Below are 20,210 nucleotides of genomic sequence, written 5' to 3' on the forward strand. Positions count from 1 at the left end.
TCCTTGGCTCCACCCACTCCGGGTCTCGTAGAGACGTAGACCCTTAGGATGGGCTTGACGGAGGCGCTGCCAACTGAGCTCCAACAGAGCGCTGTCGGGGCAGAACTAGCCCTCCTGGCGGTCTCTGAGTGGGCGACCCGTGGCTAGAGGCGGGCCTCGGTGTTGATAGGCAGGCGGCCTTTCCCGCCCCTCTCGCCCAGAGCGGCCGCGCCAGCGAAGGGACGGCAGAAGTGAGTACGTGAGCGGCGAAGCAAGATCAGTCCTCGGACCCCTGACGGCCTGCGCACCCCGCGCCCCGGATCCGAGTCGAGCCCGCAGCGTTCCTCCAAATACCGTGCCCCTCGAACTACGACCACTTGCGCCTTCTCACCCCAGCCGGCCTCCTCAAGTCCTCTGGCTCCGAGCTCTCCAGCGCTCCGGGTTCTCCTGGACCGGTCCGTCCAGATTCCCGCGGGACCGACCTGCCAGCATCGCCGGCTCCGGGCGCCGCCTCGGTCCCGGAGCCGTTCGTCTGGATTGCACCCCCTCCTTGCCCGATCTCCTGGGACCGTGCACGAGCCTTCCTCGGAGCCCGACGACCGGACCCTCCCCCGGGTGTCCGCAGCCCCGCCGGCGCGGCTTGGCGCGGCCCGGCTCGGCTCCCGGAGCCCACCCCGGCCATGGCCCGAGCCCGCCCGCCGCCGCCGCCGCCGCCGCCGCCGCCGGGGCTCCTGCCGCTGGTCCCTCCGCTGCTGCTGCTGCTGCTGCTCCCCGCCGGCTGCCACGCGCTGGAAGGTGAGCGGCGTCGGGGAGGGGGGCAGCGTCCACGGGTTAAGGTACTCCAGTTGCCGGAGCGTGGGCCGGAGAAGGCCCGCAGTATAGGTCCGATGCGGACTGAGCGCACATCGGAGGAGGGTCCCCCACCTGCGCCCGCTCCAGGGGCCGCAGGATCGGGGGCGAGGACGCCCACAGAGACGCCTCGGAGGCTTCAGCTGGTTCCGAGGCTGCTGGTGCACAGGTTTCGAGATCGCGGGCAATTCGACTTGGGTTGAACGTCCCCGAGAGTCCTGGCCCCGTCGTGCGTTTTTGTGGGAGTACGCAGCGGAGAAGCGGGGCCCTCGGCCCCAAGGGAGGCGAGGAAGTGTGGGCGACCTCAGGCAAGGCGCAGGCTCTGAAGCTGCTGCAGATTTGTGGCGGGTGGGGGCGAAGCGGGGTTGGGGGGCGGTGTTGATTAAGAACCCGTGGAGTTCATTGTGAGAGTGCGAGTGCACCCCGCTTTGTCAGGGGGTGGGGGCGGAGAGGCAGGGGGCCTATTATTGTTTATGGTTTACCGAGTGCCGGTTGCACACGAGGTGCACCAGCGTTGCACACTACTCTGCGGATCCTCCTCCACCTTCTAGCAGGACACCCCCGGGTGCTCTGGTCTCCACTGAACCCCTGAGGTGGGGGGTTTGCCCCAGGTAGCACTCGAGCCCCGTGCCTTACCCATTAGCCAGTGGAAAAAGGCCGGGCTTCTCCATAGTTTCTGTGAAACCTGCCAAGACTGCTGCTGAGGGGGTAGCTCCAACTTCCAAACGATTGTACGGGATGAACAGCCGTGTTGTTGGCCCTGATGGGAGAGCTCACAATCATATCACTTGACACAAACCTGCCGGGGACAGAGCCACTGACATTGCTCACAAACAACACACACACACACACACACACACGCACAGAGTTTCAAAAATTTCAGAGCCATTAAATGAGGGAAGAAAAACCTTGGCTAACTTGGAAGGAAGGGAACCACAGAAATTTGGGGGAAATTAGAATATAGGCAGTACTTATTTTTGATGTCTTTAATGGGTTTTGTCACTTTAACAGATCTAGTCACTTTTTTAGTTTAAGAACAAAAACGACTTCTGTGTAACTTGGTTTGTTCATATGTTCACAATGGGTAAAGTTAAAGGTTGGAAGGAAAAAACACAGTTCCAAAAGAAAGACATCTTCTGGGGCTTTCTGATTTTCTTCCGGGGAAAAATGTTCCTAGGGACCCGCACCCTTTTTTATCTCTGAGCCCACTGGTGCTGACAGACTGATTCACACGCATGGGCAAATGCAAATTCAGACAGGCACACCAAGGTTGCGCCCACACTTGCGCACACTCATCCACATGTGTGTGATAGGATCGCTGGCGTGAGAAACCGGAGTGGGGCTTTGTTGTTGATTGCCTCAAGGGTGTGAGCCAGGGAAACTGTTGGAGTTCCCAGGTCTGTGTCTTAGCCCAGGACAGGCCACACAGGCACACACGCTTATGGAGCTGTGTGTGCCAGGCCCCAGGACCCTTGTTGTGGGATGTGGTGGGTGCTGGTGCTCAGAGTGGGCTGGGGGGTGTAGTTTGGGTCAGGTGAGCTAGGACTACTCGAGGAGGCTCCCTGCTCCTCCCTCCCTCTTTTCCTCCCTGTCCTTATGCTTTTCACCCCTCACAATCTGCTAGACCTTCTTGAGGTAGTCCCTAGCTGGGAGCTGGCATCTGGAGACCAAGCAGCTGAGGGGCTGGATAGGAGGCAGAGACCTGATGAGCTGTGGCTCCTCCCCATCCTTCTCTTGCCCCCTCAGTTGTGAAGTGGGCTCTCTGTTTGAGAGGCCAGGCCAGTATGGGGTGCCTCTAGGAAGCAGCATTGCCTCCCAAGTGTGGCTTTCACCAGTTCCTCTTGCCAACCTCAGACCTTAGGGTCTTTGGTTTGTGTGTATGAAAATGAAAGGTAACAGAGAGATGCCTTTGGGTGCTGATTCTAGCCTAGCCAGTACCCCTACCCACACTCCAGTTCTCCCTCACTGGGAGAGGGGATAGGATAGTACTCACCTCCTATGACTGTTGTGAGGATTGAATCCTTAATGTGTGTAAAGTGCTTAGCACATAGCTATTGTTATTCAAGGATTGGCTGTTATTATTATTATTACCCTAGGGTTTGCTCCTTGGGGAACATCGGAAGTGAAAATTCTTGGTAGTGCGCTTACCCTGCTGGAGGGCAATCATAGGAAAGAATAATGGGGGGAGGGGGCAGATTGGTCTGAGGAGGAAGAAGTTGTCACCTCATCTTCCTCTCCCTTCAGCTCTGGGAGGAAAGGGTTGGGGGGAAGAGAATTGTCTCTGACTCCAGCCTGTCCCCCACCCCTATTTTGGAGCTGGAAGGGTGGGATGGGTAGAGTTGGAGGTCCTAGGCTGTAACCAGAGGGCAAGCACTGAAGATCTCTTCAGCGCCCCAAGCTTTACAGGTAGGGGTAGGGGGTGGGGTAGGGGGTGGATTAGTCTCCTTGCTCCAGCCTTCCATTTGGCTTTGCCAGGATATAGTTTGCCCTTGGCCTAGGGAAGACTCTGGCTCTCTGCATCTGGGGGTCATTATATTTAGGCCAAGTCCTTAAGCTGAAGGTGCTGCCCCTCATGGATCCACTCATTAGATACTGTCTAGCACCTGGTTGCTCTTTCCTCCCAGCAGCAAAACTGTGTCAAAAGATCGCCTTAGTTGTCCATGAGTCTGGAGCCAGGGTCCTAGCTTGTCCTTCTTGGTTGAAGAAACACCCCACCCCTTGCCCTTTGATTGATTACCCCACCCCCCAATACACACACATGCACACGTGCACAAACACACAAAAAATTGCCCCTGGATTTACCCACAGACACAGGGAAGCAAGGCCACCTTGTTGCTCACTCTCCTTTTGAGCCATGTTCCTCAGCCTCCAAGCCTTGATCATTCTCCCTCTCAGGGCCACGAGCAGGTGTGGGAGTGGGATTCAGCAGGCGAGCAGACTCAGGGTGTGGGATGAGGAAGGCTGTTTGAACCACAGGGCCCTTATACCCGAGATAGGATGGGGAGGTCCCTGCTGGGAATGTCAGACCGTTTTGAGAAAAGAGAAACAGTTGTGAGATCTAAAGCCGGTGCAGCCCTCTCTGGCCAAGCCACGTTAGCTGAGTTGCGGCTGCCCTGGACCTGGTCCCTGCGGAAAAGAGGCCGTGTGTGAGTCCGTCTCTTTCTCGGGCAGCAGCAGTGGCCGCTGTGTGGGTGGTAGCTGAGAGGGGACAACAGCCTGGGATTTTTGAGGCCGGCTCACTTGTTTGAGTTGCCTCTGGTGCATGCCCCCCCCCTTTCCGTCCCTGTTTGTCATGACTGGCGCGTCAGTGCTGCCACTGAAGGACAGTGGCAGGTATTTGGGGGGACCAGTTTGCTCATCACTGCCTTCCCTGTAGCCAGAACGACTGCTGCCGCCGCTGCTGGGGCCTCAGCCACAGTGGGCTAAAGCTGAAGCTGCTGTGGGCAAGGCCTCCGCCACCCTCTGCCACCGGCCTTATACTAATTAAACAGCATGAAGAGGCTGAATCACCAGGTCTGCATAGTTTTAAAATTGTAGCCCTGCCTGTTGTGCTGAGTCAAACTGGTTTGTCGGGATTGGGCAGCTGGGGTGTGTGTGGGGGGGGGGGGTGCGGGGAGGGAGCCTGGGTACAGCTGGTCACCTGATGGGGTGGGAGAGGCCCCTTGCCCCAAGGGCTGGCCCTGGCGCCAGGTCTCCTATTGCATTCAATCCCCAGAGTCCTGGCCAGACCCGCTGTGACTTGGATCCCTGGGAAGGGCTCAAAGGCCTCACCTAAGGGCTAGTTGTCCATCCATCCTTCTGACGGGCTGGCAGGGCCAGAACTAGGGTGGGGGGCATGGATGAGCACTGAGGCATCTGGGCTCTCTGCCCTGTGCTTCTTCCTCCCTTCTCCTCCCTCTCAGGTTTATTTAATTATAAATCCCCATGATCTGAGGGGAAGAATGAAAAACAAAATGTGTTCTCTGTTCTGAGATGCTCTCCACGCCTCCCTCCCAGACTTGGGGGCCAGGGGGCCATGACAGGGGTGGGTGGATGGGGGAGGTGGCCTTGGGTGAGTTAGGCTCCTCCATGTTCCATGACAGGGTCCCCCCAAGTCCCCTTGCTCTTCAGGCTAACCACACTGAGTGTGCAGGTTTGTACATGCATGTACATACACCAACACATGAGAGAAGACTGGGGACAGACCCCTGGAATGGGTTGGCTGAGGGAGGGACCCTGTGTGTGTGTAGGGGTGCAACTCAGAGACAGCATGCAGTTTGCCCAGACCACAGCCTCTCTGACCTCCTGCACACTCTGCTGGTCCAGCCCTGGACCAAGACCTTTTCCACCACCTCCAAGTCCCTGGGCTGGAATTTGGCCTGGAGGCATCTTGCTTCAGTCTCTAGAATTTTTTGGTTTCCTGAGTCTCATGGACACCCCTATTCCCGGGGTAGGGTGCCATGGGGCCTGGCAGGTGTGGGGGCCAGGGCAGATGGCAGGCTCCCAGCTTATATCAGGGTGGCCCAATGAGGCCCTCAGACACAGGCCCTGTTCTCCTCATGCTGGGCTCCCAACTTATGTGTAGAATTGTTGCCTGAAGTTCCTGAGGCTAGATCTCTTCATGATGCCACCCCCCTCCCCAAGGGCTCAGGGACCCTTGGGACAATGCCATTGTGTTGGCAGGGAAGTGGCTTGCTGCTTGGCCAGAGGCTGTACCTGGGGAGGCTGCACCCAGCCACACCCAGAATCATCTTCTTGCCCCTGCCCCACCCCAGCCTTGTGACCTGTGACAGCTCCCGCCTGTGACAGGGTGACAGGAAGCAGTTCTAGGGTTTGCTCCTTCCCTGCACCTCTGGTCAAGGCTGCCTCAGTACCACTGCTTTCTTAACAAACACCGCCCCCTTCCAACTCTTACATAGAAAGGCCGTACTTGCAGTGCGTGTCTGTGTGCGCGCATGTGTGTTGCATGTGCATGAAGGATGCACCTCTGAGGCTTTACACACGCTCTAGATATTAACGCTTACATTGTGTCTGGGACATGTTTCAGTGCAAATGGGACTCTGTGTGTGTGGAGCTGATGCTAGTGTGTGTGACTATGTAAGAGTCTGCACAGGAAAGCTGATATTTGTGTTTGCACTTGACTACACTCAAGACTGTGCCTTGTGGCTGGCAATAGTTGTGCAGCTGGGTGTGTAAGGAGAAGGTACTGCTGGGTGTGTGTTCCTCTGTGTATGCATATGTCTTAGGAAATCTGCACATAGGAAGACTGTAAGAGTGAGTCTTGGCCCAAGGCAAGCCAGTTCTGTGTGTAGGAAAGATTCACTCTATGTGAATGTCTAAAGAAGACTAATCTGCTTGTACCATATGCATCCGAGTGTCTGAGAAAGACAGGTCATGGCTGTGTGTAAAGCCATGTGTGTTTGCGGGCAGCTGTGGCTTTGTGTGCTTTTGTCCCCCATATGTGTTGACTTGTCACTCTTTGACCCCAGTGGTGGGGAGTGAACCTAGCCACTGAGAACTGGGTGAAACGTAGGCATCTGTATGTTTGTGCACAGGCGAGGGCCACACAGCTGCTGCCACGTGGCTGTTCCCTGCCGTTCTGTAGAAGCCTGAAAGCCGTGTTGCTTCACTTCTGAGCTTCGAAGGCCCAGTCTCAGAAAGTCCTCAGGCCTGGGGTCCATTTCCCTGCTTTTTTTGTGGGGGGAGGCTTGGGGTTCCCTGCCTGACTGAACCCTTTATCTGGGAGTGGGCAGTCGCTCTCTGGTCTCTCTCCAGCAGCCACATGGTGGAACAGAAGAGGGTAGGGTGCAGGCAACAGCTGGGGAGTTTGGAGACTGCTCACTCACTTTTCTTTTGTCCTTAGCCCCATACCTCACATCCTTTACCCCAGTCCTTTACAAAGTCGTGTATTCTCTTGCACGCGTGCGCGCACACACACACCACATAGCAGAAAAAAGGTGGATTCTGTTGGGTTGGGTGTCTCCCTCCCAGTGCTACAGACAGAGGGATTCTGCGCACCCCCCCTTCCTGAGGCTGGGACACAGGCATCTCAGGTCTCCATCTTGCTGAAGGAGCAGACCCCTCCCCTCCCCCAGAGGACAACCCCCTCCCCACCAGGGTGACCGGAGCCCTTCCTCAGGCACACATGACTCGAAATCCAAGTCCTCTCCTCATTAATGGGAAAAATGTGCGGAGATTGAGCGATGGCCAAGGCTGAGCGATGGCCAAGGGCCGATCCCCTCCCTCCCTCTCTCACTCCCCAGAAATTAAACAGAAATGAAGAGCCTCCCCTTTCTCCTGCCCGCCTCCCTCTTCCCACCTTCCCACCGCCCCCTCCCTTCAATCCCTCCCTCAGAGCCAGTGCAGGGCTTGTTTTAAACTGTGGAGGAATCTGGCTGGAAGGGGGAGGGGGCTGAATATTTGGGTTTAAACAGTTCCAGATGGGTTTGGCACAGGCTGAGCAGAAGGAAGTGAGAGAGAGGGAGGAGGGAGGCAGCTGAGGGAGCGGTGGGAGCCTTGCCTGCTCGGGCGGGCGGCTGGTGGCGGGCAGCGGGCAGACAAGCAGGCGGACTGGCTGGCTGGCTGGGGGAGGGGTGCATTTGGCTGGGCTGGCTCCAGGGACAGGACTCCTTCGGGCTGCTGGCTGGGGAAGAGACCACTTGGCAACCTCCCTCTCTGCCTCTGTCTCCTTGGGCCTCCTTGTCTCTCCATCTCACTGTCTTTTGTAGTGCACTGGGGCCATCCCAGCTGTCTGGTCCAGCCAGCAGTCTCTGCACATCCCTCCTGCTAGGTGCCGCCCACCATCCGCCTCTGTGAGGCCCCTGCTCTGCCGCCAGCCTCTTTCCCTGCTTGTCTCTGGGCCCCTGCTTCTGCCCATCTCCTTTTCCCTCCGTCCTCCACCCAATGTCTGTGTCTGTCTGTCTGCCAGAGGGGCCTATCAGGCCACCGACCTCAACCTCAAGGCTGGGAGAACTCACCCTGCAGCCTGCCCCCCAGGGACCAGCGCTGCAGCTGGGAGAGGACAGGCCTCACTCAAAGTGAATGGCTGCTGTCTGGCTGCTCCCCCCCCCCCCCCCCCCCCCCCCCCGGGCCTCACTTGTGGGCCTGGGGCCCCCGTTGCCTCATCCACCATCCTCAGCTCAGACCCAGACTGCAGAAAACCAGTGAAGACACAAGCCTGGGGCCTGTGGGGTTTGGGTCTTTTCCCTTTGGGTACTCTCAACCTGCCCCACTGTTGGTGCAGAGGTCTCCAGAAGTTCTGGGGTGACCATGCCCCATTCCAGCTCAGATTCGAGGGGAGAGTGCCGGCTGCCCTGCCTTCTAGGCTGGAGAACGGAGTGGGCACTTCTTTCCCTCCGTCCTGCTCCTAGATCTGATCAGAGAAGAGAGCAGAGCTGTCCAGCCAGAACCCAGAACCAGGCTCCAAGGGGAGCAGGTTTATGTCAGGAACATTAATGGGCTCCTCCTGTGGCGGAGCCAGGGGAAGTAGATGAGAAACCGCAACTCGGAAAAGGGCTGGTGCTGTGACAAAGCCCCTGGCCCTGGGTGCACTCAGGGGCTCAGGGAAGCTTCCTGGAGGCAGTGACCGCTTGGCTGGGACTTAAAGGTACAGAGCTGCTTTCCAGGCTTCCTCTGCTCCTCTTTCACGGAGCGCGGTGCCCTGAGAGTGCCCTGGTTAAGGGGTCAGCTGTGGAGTCAGACCTCTCCACCCTTCACCCCAACTCCTAGCAGTTTCACCTTAGGCCATAGATTGACTTCACCCGAGCTGTGGTTTTCTGGTCTGTGACAGGGGTCCACTAACAGTACCTTCATCTGAAGGTCGTGGGGAGAACTGCTCTGGCTCTCAAGGAGCGGGTCTGGGTCTCCATGGCCTTCCCACCCTCAGAGAGCCTTCCTGCTTCATCCCCAGAGTGGTGGAGCGGAGGGAGGCTGAGGTGGAGTGGGCTCTGGCCTGTGACTTCCCTCCCCTTCCCCTGGGCGGGTGGGGCTGGGCCTTTGTGTTGGGAATGGAGTCAGGGGAGGCCTGGGCAGCAGGGTCTGAAGCACGAGGCCCTTTGTTCCAGGATAAAGGCCCTGCTGGCCCCTTTGTGTGGAGATTAGCAGAGACTGTAGGTGTGTGAACTGGCCCTGGTTCTTGCCTCATTAACCCAGGCCTGGGGTCAGCAGCAGACACCCACTCTCAGTTGGCCTGACCTGACTCTCTGGGGCTGTGACATCTCTGCAATGGCTGCAGGGTCTTCTCCAGGGCAGGGGAGCTGAGGGCTTTGGGGACTTAGGGGAGGGGTGGGGTGGTGCCTGGTGGGAATTGGTCTCTGGTGTTTTGGCTTTTACTGGGTGACCTCTTTTTTTCCCATCCTGAGCCTGGCCCCTGACCTTTTTTTTTTCCTGTTGCTCCCCCAGAGACCCTCATGGACACAAAATGGGTGACGTCTGAGTTGGCGTGGACATCTCATCCAGAAAGTGGGGTGAGACTCCTTCCTCACCATATCTCCTGAGTGTTGGTTGCCACGTGCCCCTCCAGGGTCCGTCCTCCTCGCCTTGCGAGGGCTGGAGAAAGGCGGCCTCTCTGCCTGTCAGTTTCACTTCCTCAGCATCCCCATCCTTGTCACCTGCCTCTTCGCCTGATGGCCCGTCTCTCACCCTTCAGCCTGCCTGTGTCCCCCCCCCATGTACATTATTTTTGTCCCATTCTCTGCCAAACCTTCAGCCTATTCTCCTCCCTCCTCTGCCTGACAGCCTCTTGCTTGTCTACCCTCACTCTCTGCATCCTTCCTGGATCCCTGGGAAGAGCACTGGTTTGGGAACCAGGACAACTTGGCTCTATATCTCTAACTTGCTCTGTGACCTTGAGCAAAGCAGTTTACCTATCTGGGCCTCCATTTCTTGACTGTTAGATTTCTGTAGTCCTAACATCTCTAAAATATTCTAATTAACCTCCCTAGTTGGTCCCCACAACTACACTAAACTCTAGAACACTAGGGTTGGGTGGCACAACAGGCCCTCAGTCACCAGGCCTGACTGTGTGACCTTGGGCAAGTCCCTGTCTTTGTGAGCCCTGCCTTCCTTTTCTCTAGAGTAGGGACAACAGAGGCACCTTCTGTGGGTGTTGTAAAGGATAAGTGTGATAGCCAATTTTATTGAATGCTTCTTCTCTATCAGGCACTGTTACAAGTCCATTACATGTATTGCTTCCTCACAACCTCATTTACTCCCAATCAGCCCCTTTTTATAGACAATGAAACTAAGGCATAATAAATGTTATGGCTAATACTCACACAGTGTTTATCAAGTGCCCAAAGTGCTTTATTCAATTAAAGTCGTTTGTTCCTTGTATGTCTTTATTCTTGCCACATTTCAGATGGGGAAATGGAGGCACAGGGAGGTTGAGTTACTTTCCCTTAGTGACACAGCAAGCAGAGAACTGGGATTTGAACCCAGATAGTCTGTGTGTTCAGCTACCACACTGCAGAAGCATCTCTGTGAAGTAAATATAGCAGATCTGGGCATGTGGTTAGCACCTGGCAAATGTTGGTGCTCACTCCCTGTCTTTTTCACTTGCTCCATGTACAGTGGGAAGAGGTGAGTGGCTACGATGAGGCCATGAACCCCATCCGCACGTACCAGGTGTGTAACGTGCGTGAGTCAAGCCAGAACAACTGGCTTCGTACAGGGTTCATCTGGCGGCGGGATGTGCAGCGGGTCTACGTGGAGCTCAAATTCACTGTGCGTGACTGCAACAGCATCCCCAACATCCCTGGCTCCTGCAAGGAGACCTTCAACCTCTTCTACTACGAGGCCGACAGCGATGTGGCCTCGGCCTCCTCCCCCTTCTGGATGGAGAACCCCTACGTGAAGGTGGACACCATCGCGCCCGATGAGAGCTTCTCAAAGCTTGTTACTGGCCGTGTCAACACCAAGGTGCGCAGCTTCGGGCCGCTGTCCAAGGCCGGCTTCTACTTGGCCTTCCAGGACCAGGGTGCCTGCATGTCACTCATCTCTGTGCGTGCCTTCTATAAGAAGTGTGCGTCCACCACCGCAGGCTTCGCCCTCTTCCCCGAGACCCTCACTGGGGCCGAGCCCACCTCACTGGTCATTGCCCCTGGCACCTGTATTGCTAATGCTGTAGAGGTGTCAGTGCCACTCAAGCTCTACTGCAACGGTGACGGGGAGTGGATGGTGCCTGTGGGCGCCTGCACCTGTGCCACCGGCCATGAGCCAGCTGCCAAGGAGTCCCAGTGCCGTCGTGAGTGGGGACTGGCCTGGGGGGTAGAGGGAGGGAAGGGCTTGGGCCACAGCTGCCTGTTGCCTCCTATCCACTGCTTCCTACTGCCAGACAAGGTAGTCTGGTGTCAGGTCTGGGGTGGGGGGAGGAGAGGGAAGAGGAGTATCAGGTGCAGAGAGTATGGTGCAAGAAGGGAGATGAGAGGAAATGAGAGGAGGTATCAGGATAAAAAGAGGGAAGAAAATGAAACTAAAGAGAGAGGAAGAGAGACATGGAAAATTCTTGACAAGGAGACCCCTGGAGAACCTGGTCAGAGACTCAAGAGGCTGGCAAAGATGCCTGCTTGTTCCACCCCAAGGGTATACCTCACCCTGGAAATACAGCTGTGGGGACAGGGCCCGTGGCACCGCGTGCTTGGCCCTTTCACCTTGGGGTCCTATCTGCTCCTCAAAGGGCAGTACTTATGCACAGTGGACAGGGGCCCAGACCCTGAAATCTGAGTCCTGCTTCTGCCTCTTAGCACCTGTGAGATCTTGGGCAAATTAACTCCTGAACCTCGGTTTCCTCATGTGCAGAACGGGGACAGTGGTGATTTCTTCGTGGAGGTGTAGTGGGCTTACATGAGCAGCTGCATGTGCGGCCTTGGAGCAGTACCTGGGACATGGCGAGCACAAACGCTGTGTGAGTGTAGTTGTGCCTCTCAGGAGCCCAGGGATGCACGGGGAGCGGGGACTGTTTTGTCCTTATTTCTCACATGAGGAGGTGAGGAGGCTTGTCTCTGGTGGCTTGTCAAGACTCGTAAGACCTTCTAATGTACTTGACTTCTCTTATTTGAGTCTCACCACACTTTTTAAGGCCGATTCCAGTTATGTCCCCTGTTTTGCCAATAAGGAAACTGAGTCTCAGAGAAGTTCTGCACTCAAGGCCTCATGGCTGGGATTGTGGGAGCTGGGATTGTCCAGTGCTCTACCATGCAGGACAAGGTGCCTGGGCCTTATCTTCTGTCCCCTCTGCCCGATTCTCTTCCCTAGCACTTGAAGCCTATAGCTTTGAGGGGTGGGAGCTGGCTCTAAGCATAGCCCTAAAGTGTGAGGGGGCTGGGAGCCCCAACCTGTCTGAGAAGCTAGTGTTGGGTGTCGTCCGGAGAAGGTGAATAGTGCCTTGCCAGGCCTCTCTTGGTTCTCTTTGGGAACCTGCCCCGACTTCCTCTTCCTAAGTGGAGAAAGGGGGTGGGGGTGATGAGCCTGACAGCCTGAAGAGGGGCTAACACTCTGCAGGTCCCTGGCAGGAAATGCATGCTGGTTCCCATAGCAACCAGGCCAGCCTGGCCTCTGCCCCCTCCCCCGCTGGCTCAAAAGAGCTTGGATGGAATATCACCTTAGCGAGGGGAGATTAAACCACAGAGAAAGGCATAGCCCCAACTCGGGGCACTCCACACTCTGGATGACCTCCCCAGAGGTAGTCATTTATGGATAGGGTGACCACACGCTTTAGTGTCCAGGGCATTCCTAGTTTATGCCCATTGTCCTAACATGATTATTACTAGTGATCCCTTTCACTCTCAAAGTATTCCAGTTTGAATAATAAATTATATGGCCAGGATAGATCTGGGAAACACAGAGCCCAGGTCCAGCGGCCCAAGTGTCGATGGGAGACAGCAGGAGGGATAGCAGAGAAGGGATGTTCAGGCATCCAGCGCTGGGCTCTCTTTGAAGCCAGGGGTTCCCCTTGTGGATGCTTTGAGGCCCCTGAACTCCAGGTGACCCCAGCTTTTCTGCCTGCTTCCTTTCTCTCCTTTTCTCACCCCTCTTCTGCCGCCACCCCTATCCAAGGGCAGAACGAAGCTGCCGCCCTGCTCCTGGTTGAGTGGGGAGAGAAGTTGGCTGTGAAACTCAGAGGCCCCCATCTGCAGCCTGTCCTGGAGTGGCCTTGAGGGTCCTGTGATTTTCCTTGAGCTTCAGAGAGGGGTGGGGCGTCACAGGGGAGGACAGGGTGCTGCCAGTTCTCTAGTGGTCTCTTCCCGGCCCCCGCCTCTTCCTCTTCTCTCTTCCCTGCCTCGACAAGCCCAGGCTGTGGAGGCCGAAGTCTTCATCAGTGAGGCCCTGGAGGGGGCAGGGTTGGGAAGGAATTCGCTGACGTGGGTTTCCACGGGGCTCAAGGGCCTTTTGTAGCTGCAGTTGGAGTTAGGCAATAGCAGTGTGGCCCCAACAGTCTCGAAGGTGGGGGGGGCAAGACCTGTGCTGGGTAAGGGCCAGATTCTCACGGTGGTGTGGAGGACTGGTGTCTGCAGGGAAGGGAGGTGAGCATGCCCATCCTCTTCTCTCATGCAGCCTGTCCCCCTGGGAGCTACAAGGCGAAGCAGGGAGAGGGGCCCTGTCTCCAATGCCCCCTCAACAGCCGTACCACCTCGACAGCCGCCAGCATCTGCACCTGCCACAGTAACTTCTACCGTGCAGATTCGGACTCTGCCGACAGTGCCTGTACCAGTGAGTGATCGCTTGTCCGCACACGCTCCAGCTCCAGGCCTTGCCTCTGCTGGCCGGCCTGGGAGGGCCTACACGGTCTCTACGAATATCTCCATTTTCCAGATGGGGAAACTGAGACTCAGGAGGTTAGATGTTGTGCTCAACATAGCGCAGCTAGGAAGTGACTGGCCCTTCCACCAACATGCAATAAGCACCTACTAGCTCTTGAGTATTAGGAACTGGCTGGGTCCTTCTAGTCCATCTTTCTCTATATAGAACTGTGGCTCTTTTGGTCCAGCTCTAACCACAGACCAGGCCTCACATCCTTGGGGCAGCCTGGTGTCCCACTCTCTCCCTGCTCTGGCCTTTGGTGTACAGGCATTGTGCCAGGCACCAGGAATGTAGAGGAAAATAAGATGCAGTCATTGCCCAAAATGCAGCCTGGTGGGAGACACAGATATGAAGACAGATAATGACCATATAATGTGCTAAGTGCTGGGCTGGAGGGCTGCCCAGGAATTGTGTTATAGGAGTGCATAGGATAGGGAGAGGATGATTTAGGAAGGCTTCCAAGAGGAGGTGATACCTCAAGTTGAGCCTTGAAGGCTAAGTAGGAGTCTGTCCAGTGAAGAAATGTAGGAAAGGTCTCTGTGTATTAAAGCAGAGGCAAAGGCCAGGAGGTAGAAAGCAGATGGGAGTGTGTAGGAACTGCTCAGAAGTCTGGTCCCAGGGCCCTTAGCTCACTGCTTCTCCCTCCTCCTTCCCTGCAGCTGTGCCATCTCCACCCAGGGGTGTGATCTCCAATGTGAATGAGACCTCGCTGATCCTCGAGTGGAGTGAGCCCCGGGACCTGGGTGGCCGGGACGACCTCCTGTACAATGTCATCTGCAAGAAGTGCCGTGGGGGCCCCGGGGCTGGGGGTGCCTCAGCCTGCTCACGCTGTGATGACAACGTAGAGTTTGTGCCTCGGCAGTTGGGCCTGACAGAGCGCCGGGTCCACATCAGCCACCTGCTGGCCCACACACGCTACACCTTTGAGGTGCAGGCAGTCAACGGTGTCTCGGGCAAGAGCCCTTTGCCCCCCCGCTACGCAGCTGTGAATATCACCACCAACCAGGCTGGTGAGGAGGGGGCTCGGGAGGGTAGGGCCTGGGTCATCTTCCTCACACAGAGTTGAGGCTTCCCAGGACCTGCCAACAAACCACCGGGAGCCCATGGGAACTGGGTCCTTGGGAAGGATGCCAGAGCCCAAGGAGCCCGTGGTGAGCCCCCCTCTTCTCCTAGCCCCGTCCGAAGTGCCTACACTCCACCTGCACAGCAGCTCAGGCAGCAGCCTAACACTGTCCTGGGCACCCCCTGAGCGGCCCAATGGCGTCATCCTGGACTATGAAATGAAGTACTTTGAGAAGGTCAGAGCCTCAAGGGGCAGGAGGAGGCCTCGGGACAAGAAGATTACCCCCAGATAGTGTCGGGACCCTTAGGAGTAAGGCCTTGGGTCCTGAGGGGGCCATGGGGTGGGCCTGGGGGTAGGCAGGGGCTGACTGGCCCTGGGACCCACCGAGATACCTCCTTCGTCCTGGTGTAGAGTGAAGGCATCGCCTCCACAGTGACCAGCCAGAAGAACTCCGTGCAGCTGGACGGGCTGCGGCCTGACGCTCGCTACGTGGTTCAGGTCCGTGCCCGCACCGTAGCTGGCTATGGGCAGTACAGCCGCCCAGCTGAGTTTGAGACCACAAGTGAGAGAGGTACATACCTTCTGTGCCTATCTGTGCCCCAGCCCATACTTTCCATCCCTCCACTCACTAGTGCCCTCTTGGTCTCCAGGCTCTGGTGCCCAGCAGCTCCAAGAGCAGCTTCCCCTCATCGTGGGTTCCGCCACTGCTGGGCTTGTCTTCGTGGTGGCTGTTGTGGTCATTGCTGTTGTCTGCCTCAGGTACTCCCAGGCCCACGCTTGCTCCAATGGCTGACTAGAGCTTCCCTTTAGCACCCTAGCACCCAAGTGAACCAATTCCCACAGCAAACCCAGAGCCGCCACCTTCCTGGGCCCAGACTCTCCTAGCTGGAAAGGTCCTCTGCAGTCCACATCCTCATCCTCTTCCTTCCAAATCCCTTGAGGCTACTGGCAGAGTGGAGCAAATCTCTCTGGCCCCTTGCCCAGAGAGAGACCCAGTGGCTGCTATAACCACTGACCTTGCAACCAGGCACTGGCCATCCCCTGGGCTCTCTGCCCCTCCTGTGTGCCTAGAGTCGGTCCTCTGAACAAAGGTTGTTGTGGGACTTGTCTGAGGCCTCCCCTCCCCTCCCCCTCCAGGAAGCAGCGGCATGGCTCTGATTCAGAATACACGGAGAAGCTGCAGCAATACAGTGAGTTTGTCTCCTTAAGCTCCCTTGGTCCCCACAGGGCTTGAAGATGCCTCCTCCTGCTTCCAATCGGTGCCATTTTCTGAGCCCCTACCTCACTCCTGCCAGCCTCAGAGATGAATGAGATGTGCAACCCCTGTACTCAAAGGCAGTTAGTCCTGTGAAAAAGACAAGATGTGTATACACAGGAAACAATGAGAGAACAATTAAGTGTTAAGCTGGGTGTTCCTGTTGTAAAGGGCAGTAAGAGTTCAGAGAAGAGGAAGGCTTCCTGGAGGAGGTGGCCTTGGGCTGAGCTGAGCCAGGCAGTTTGAGTAGGGTTTGGAGAGGTGGGGGAGAGCATTCCTCCCTAGAGGAGCCTCTAGAAGGTAGTGGGTGGGGTAGGGAGAGTGCCCAACTGTGGGGGCAGTGTGGAGACTGGTTTGACAGCTGTTGGGAAGCAAGACTAGGTACTTGTGGCCAGTCCTTGGAGGGTCGTGAAAGGCAGACAGAGGAGTTGGGACTTGACTCCACCATAGGTAATGGGAAAGGTTCTCAAGGTGGGGAGTAATACAATGAAAGTATTGTTTTAGGAAGACAGGTATGCAGGTAGATTGGTGGGAAAAGTCCAGAGGCAGAGAGCCCGGCTGGGAGGCTAATGCAATAATTTGAGTGTTGAAGGCCTGGACAAGGACGGGAGCAGTGTGAATGAGGGGAGGGGCCAATTTGAGAGAGCTTTGGACATGGTGAGAGATGAGGGTAAAAGAAGAATCCTAGGTATCTTTTATGGTCCCTAGTTCTCACAGATGGGATGGTAGGGAAGGAGGGGGCAGTTGTAGCTTCAACAGAGAGGAATATGAAGCTGACTTGGCAAGGAGGTCATAGTGCGCCCACCAGGAGGAACGGCCTGAGGGTGCAGACTGATGACTTCCTTCACCATCCCTGAAGCGCTGCCTCCCTTTCATGCCCACCTTTTCTTCCTCTAGTCGCTCCCGGAATGAAAGTTTATATTGACCCTTTTACCTATGAGGACCCTAATGAGGCTGTGAGGGAGTTTGCCAAGGAGATCGATGTGTCCTGTGTCAAGATTGAGGAGGTGATTGGAGCTGGTGAGTCCCCAGGGGCACAGTAGGAATGAGAGATGGAGTGTGGGGAGGGTGTTACCCCCGGGGATGGCCGAGACAGGCTGGTTGTAGAAGCCATCCCAGAAATAGCTTACCACCTGTGCCCTGTGCCCTGCAGGGGAGTTTGGGGAAGTGTGCCGGGGTCGACTGAAACAGCCCGGCCGCAGGGAGGTGTTCGTGGCCATCAAGACACTGAAGGTGGGCTACACTGAGAGGCAGCGACGGGACTTCCTAAGCGAGGCCTCCATCATGGGTCAGTTTGACCACCCCAACATAATCCGGCTGGAGGGTGTGGTTACCAAAAGTCGGCCAGTCATGATCCTCACAGAGTTCATGGAGAACTGCGCCCTGGACTCTTTTCTCCGGGTAAGAGCCAGCCTCCAGCCCCTCGCCCTTCCCCTGCCCCAAAAAGCTGGGTTGGGCAAAGCACCCACTCCCACAAGTCACTCAGACCCTATTCAAGTCCATGAATATTTATTAAGGTGGCAGGGTGCAGGTAAACAGCAGGACCTTCAGAGCCAGAGACCTGAGTTTCCTCCTGACTCTGCCCCTACCGCCTGTGTGACCTCAGGCTTTGCTTAACCTCTCTGAGTCTAGCTGCCTTGGTTGTAAAATGGGAGTGGTAAGATCAATTTGGGTCCTCATGGGGATTCATTGAAATGTTGTATACAGATGCCTGTCACACACTAGGGCAGCTTCCTTACTCTCAGTGCCTTCTGGACACGGTCTCAAGGATAGGCAAAGCGTAGCCTTGGAGGACTTGGAGAGGGCGGGCAGGCAGGCCTTGGGCAGGCCCTGGGCCAGAAGGGAGGTGATGGGCCTGATTGAGCTTGCTTATTGTCTCCAGCTCAACGATGGACAGTTCACAGTCATACAGCTGGTGGGCATGTTGCGGGGCATTGCTGCCGGCATGAAATACCTGTCCGAGATGAACTATGTGCACCGAGACCTGGCTGCCCGAAATATCCTTGTCAACAGCAACCTGGTCTGCAAAGTTTCAGACTTTGGCCTCTCCCGCTTCTTGGAGGATGATCCTTCTGATCCTACCTACACCAGCTCCCTGGTACAGAAAGCAGCTGGGAGGGAGACTGGGGGCGGGGCCAACCAGGCAGGGGCTCAGGGCTGGGGATCAGCTCGGAGTCATAGGGTGAAGGGCATGTGCCCCCCCCACCAGGGTGGAAAGATCCCCATCCGCTGGACTGCCCCAGAGGCCATAGCCTATCGGAAGTTCACCTCTGCTAGTGACGTCTGGAGCTATGGAATCGTCATGTGGGAAGTAATGAGCTATGGAGAGCGGCCCTACTGGGACATGAGCAACCAGGATGTGAGTGGGGTCAGAGTGGTCCAGTGGGTGGGAGCTGGCTGGGGAGTGCAGTGGTTGCTCACTCCAGGTTTCCCTGTCTCGGCTCAGGTCATCAATGCTGTGGAGCAGGATTACCGGCTGCCCCCACCCATGGACTGCCCCACAGCCCTGCACCAACTCATGCTGGACTGTTGGGTGCGGGACCGGAACCTTAGGCCCAAGTTCTCCCAAATTGTCAACACCCTGGACAAGCTCATTCGCAATGCTGCCAGTCTTAAGGTCATTGCCAGCGCCCAGTCTGGGTCAGTACCTCTGCTTCTGCTCCCGGTGGGCCCTGCTCTTGAGCCAGCAGCCCTACCCCTGCTTCCCCTGTCACTAGGACTCACCAGGTTCCTCTCTTCCCCCACAGCATGTCACAGCCCCTCCTGGACCGCACAGTCCCAGATTACACAACCTTCACAACAGTTGGTGACTGGCTGGACGCCATTAAAATGGGGCGGTACAAGGAGAGCTTCGTCAGTGCGGGGTTTGCATCCTTTGACTTGGTGGCGCAAATGACCGCAGAGTAAGTGTGCCTCGGATTTGGAGGGGCAGGCAGGGTCCTCTGAGCTGGGCTCAGGGTGGTGGGCAGAAAGGGAGGGATTGACCCTGCTCTTGGTCCATCTGCAGAGACCTGCTCAGGATCGGAGTCACCTTGGCTGGCCACCAGAAGAAGATCCTCAGCAGTATCCAGGACATGCGACTGCAGATGAATCAGACGCTGCCCGTGCAGGTCTGACACCCAATTCCCACCAAGTGTGTGCCCCTCAAGGACTACACAGGGACTCTGACCGGTCGGCTGGACTATTAGACTTTTGGATGCCTAGCCTTAGGCTGTGGCCCAGAAGATGAAAGTTTGGAGAAGCCCAAGCCGGGACTTCTCATCCAGGCCTGTGCTCCCTCCACAGAAAGTATGCCCAAAACCTCTTCATATTGAAGATGGATTAGGAGAGGGGTGATGACCCCTCCTCAAGCCCCTCGAGGGCCCAGGCCTTCTTGCTCTCCAGTAGGGGATCCCCACCACCTCAGACTTGGCTGTTCTTCAGTGCCAGAGGTCCTGGCAGGGGCAGATGGGGGATAAGCCTGGGTTCCACAGGGCCCAGCCCTGGAAGGGGTCTGGCCCCCCAGGTAGGGAGAGAGAAGTCCCTCCCTCAGGAACTGGAGGAGGGGACTCCAGGAGTGGGGAAATGTGACACCCCCATTCCAAAGCCAACTGGCACCTCCAGTTTGCACAGGGACTTGTTCTGGGGGCTGAGGGCCCTGCCCCACCCCCGCCCTTGGTGCTGTCATAAAAGGGCAGGCAGGGGCAGGCTGAGGAGCAGCCCTTGCCCCCAGAGACTGACTCTCAGAGCCAGAGATGGGATGTATGCGTGTGTGTATGTGTGTGTGTGTGTGTGTGTGCACGCACTGGCCTGCACAGAGAGCGTGGGTGAGTGTGTAAAAGCTTGGCCCTGTGCCCTGCAATGGGGCCAGCTGGGCCGTCAGCAGAATAAAGGCAATAAGATGATTCTCTTGCCCCTTCTCATTCCACTCCTAAGGCAGGATTCCCTGGTGCCCTCCAGTTTACAATCCCTGGCTGCCAGCCCTTCAGAATTTCCTAGAGTCACTGGGAGACCAGATACAGGCCTATCCAGGCTCAGCTTCCCTTTTTTTTTTTTTATCCTCACCCGAGGACATTTTTCCATTTTTTGTTCAGGTAGAGTGGGAGGGAGAGAGAGAGAGAGAAACATCGATGTGAAAGGAACACATCGAGTGGCCGCCACCCGCACAACCGACCAGGGCCGGGGACAAACTGCAACCGAGGTACGCGCCCTTAGCGGGAACAAACTGCAACCGAGGTACGAGCCCTTAGCGGGAACCGAACCCGGGTCTCTCCGGACCGCAGGTCGGCGCTCTAACCGCTGAGCCAA

General features: G+C 56.7%; 1 protein-coding gene across 1 annotated transcript; it reads left to right on the forward strand.

Annotated features, from left to right (window-relative positions):
- Window positions 1-224: 224 nt before the first annotated feature.
- On the forward strand, window positions 225-19,807 carry EPHB3 (EPH receptor B3). The gene is made up of 16 exons (XM_036243386.1): window positions 225-774; window positions 9,208-9,272; window positions 10,378-11,050; window positions 13,360-13,515; window positions 14,265-14,615; window positions 14,779-14,903; window positions 15,080-15,239; window positions 15,319-15,427; window positions 15,806-15,858; window positions 16,821-16,943; window positions 17,077-17,324; window positions 17,806-18,021; window positions 18,133-18,282; window positions 18,370-18,563; window positions 18,671-18,826; window positions 18,931-19,807. Exons 1-16 carry the CDS (start codon window positions 660-662, stop codon window positions 19,037-19,039), a joined length of 3,003 nt encoding a protein of 1,000 aa, XP_036099279.1. The 5' UTR covers window positions 225-659; the 3' UTR covers window positions 19,040-19,807.
- The last annotated feature ends 403 nt before the right edge of the window (window positions 19,808-20,210 follow it).

The sequence above is a fragment of the Molossus molossus genome, unplaced genomic scaffold (genome assembly GCF_014108415.1).
Source record: "Molossus molossus isolate mMolMol1 unplaced genomic scaffold, mMolMol1.p scaffold_m16_p_5, whole genome shotgun sequence".
NCBI classification, from domain to species: domain Eukaryota; kingdom Metazoa; phylum Chordata; class Mammalia; order Chiroptera; family Molossidae; genus Molossus; species Molossus molossus.

Bases quoted from the DNA above. Each gene is read 5' to 3' on its own strand.
- EPHB3 (XM_036243386.1), top strand. From the start codon at position 660: ATGGCCCGAGCCCGCCCGCCGCCGCCGCCGCCGCCGCCGCCGCCGGGG. The intron at 9,273-10,377 runs GTGAGACTCCTT...CTCCATGTACAG, and splicing joins CATCTCATCCAGAAAGTGGG to TGGGAAGAGGTGAGTGGCTA. The intron at 11,051-13,359 runs GTGAGTGGGGAC...TCTCTCATGCAG, and splicing joins CAAGGAGTCCCAGTGCCGTC to CCTGTCCCCCTGGGAGCTAC.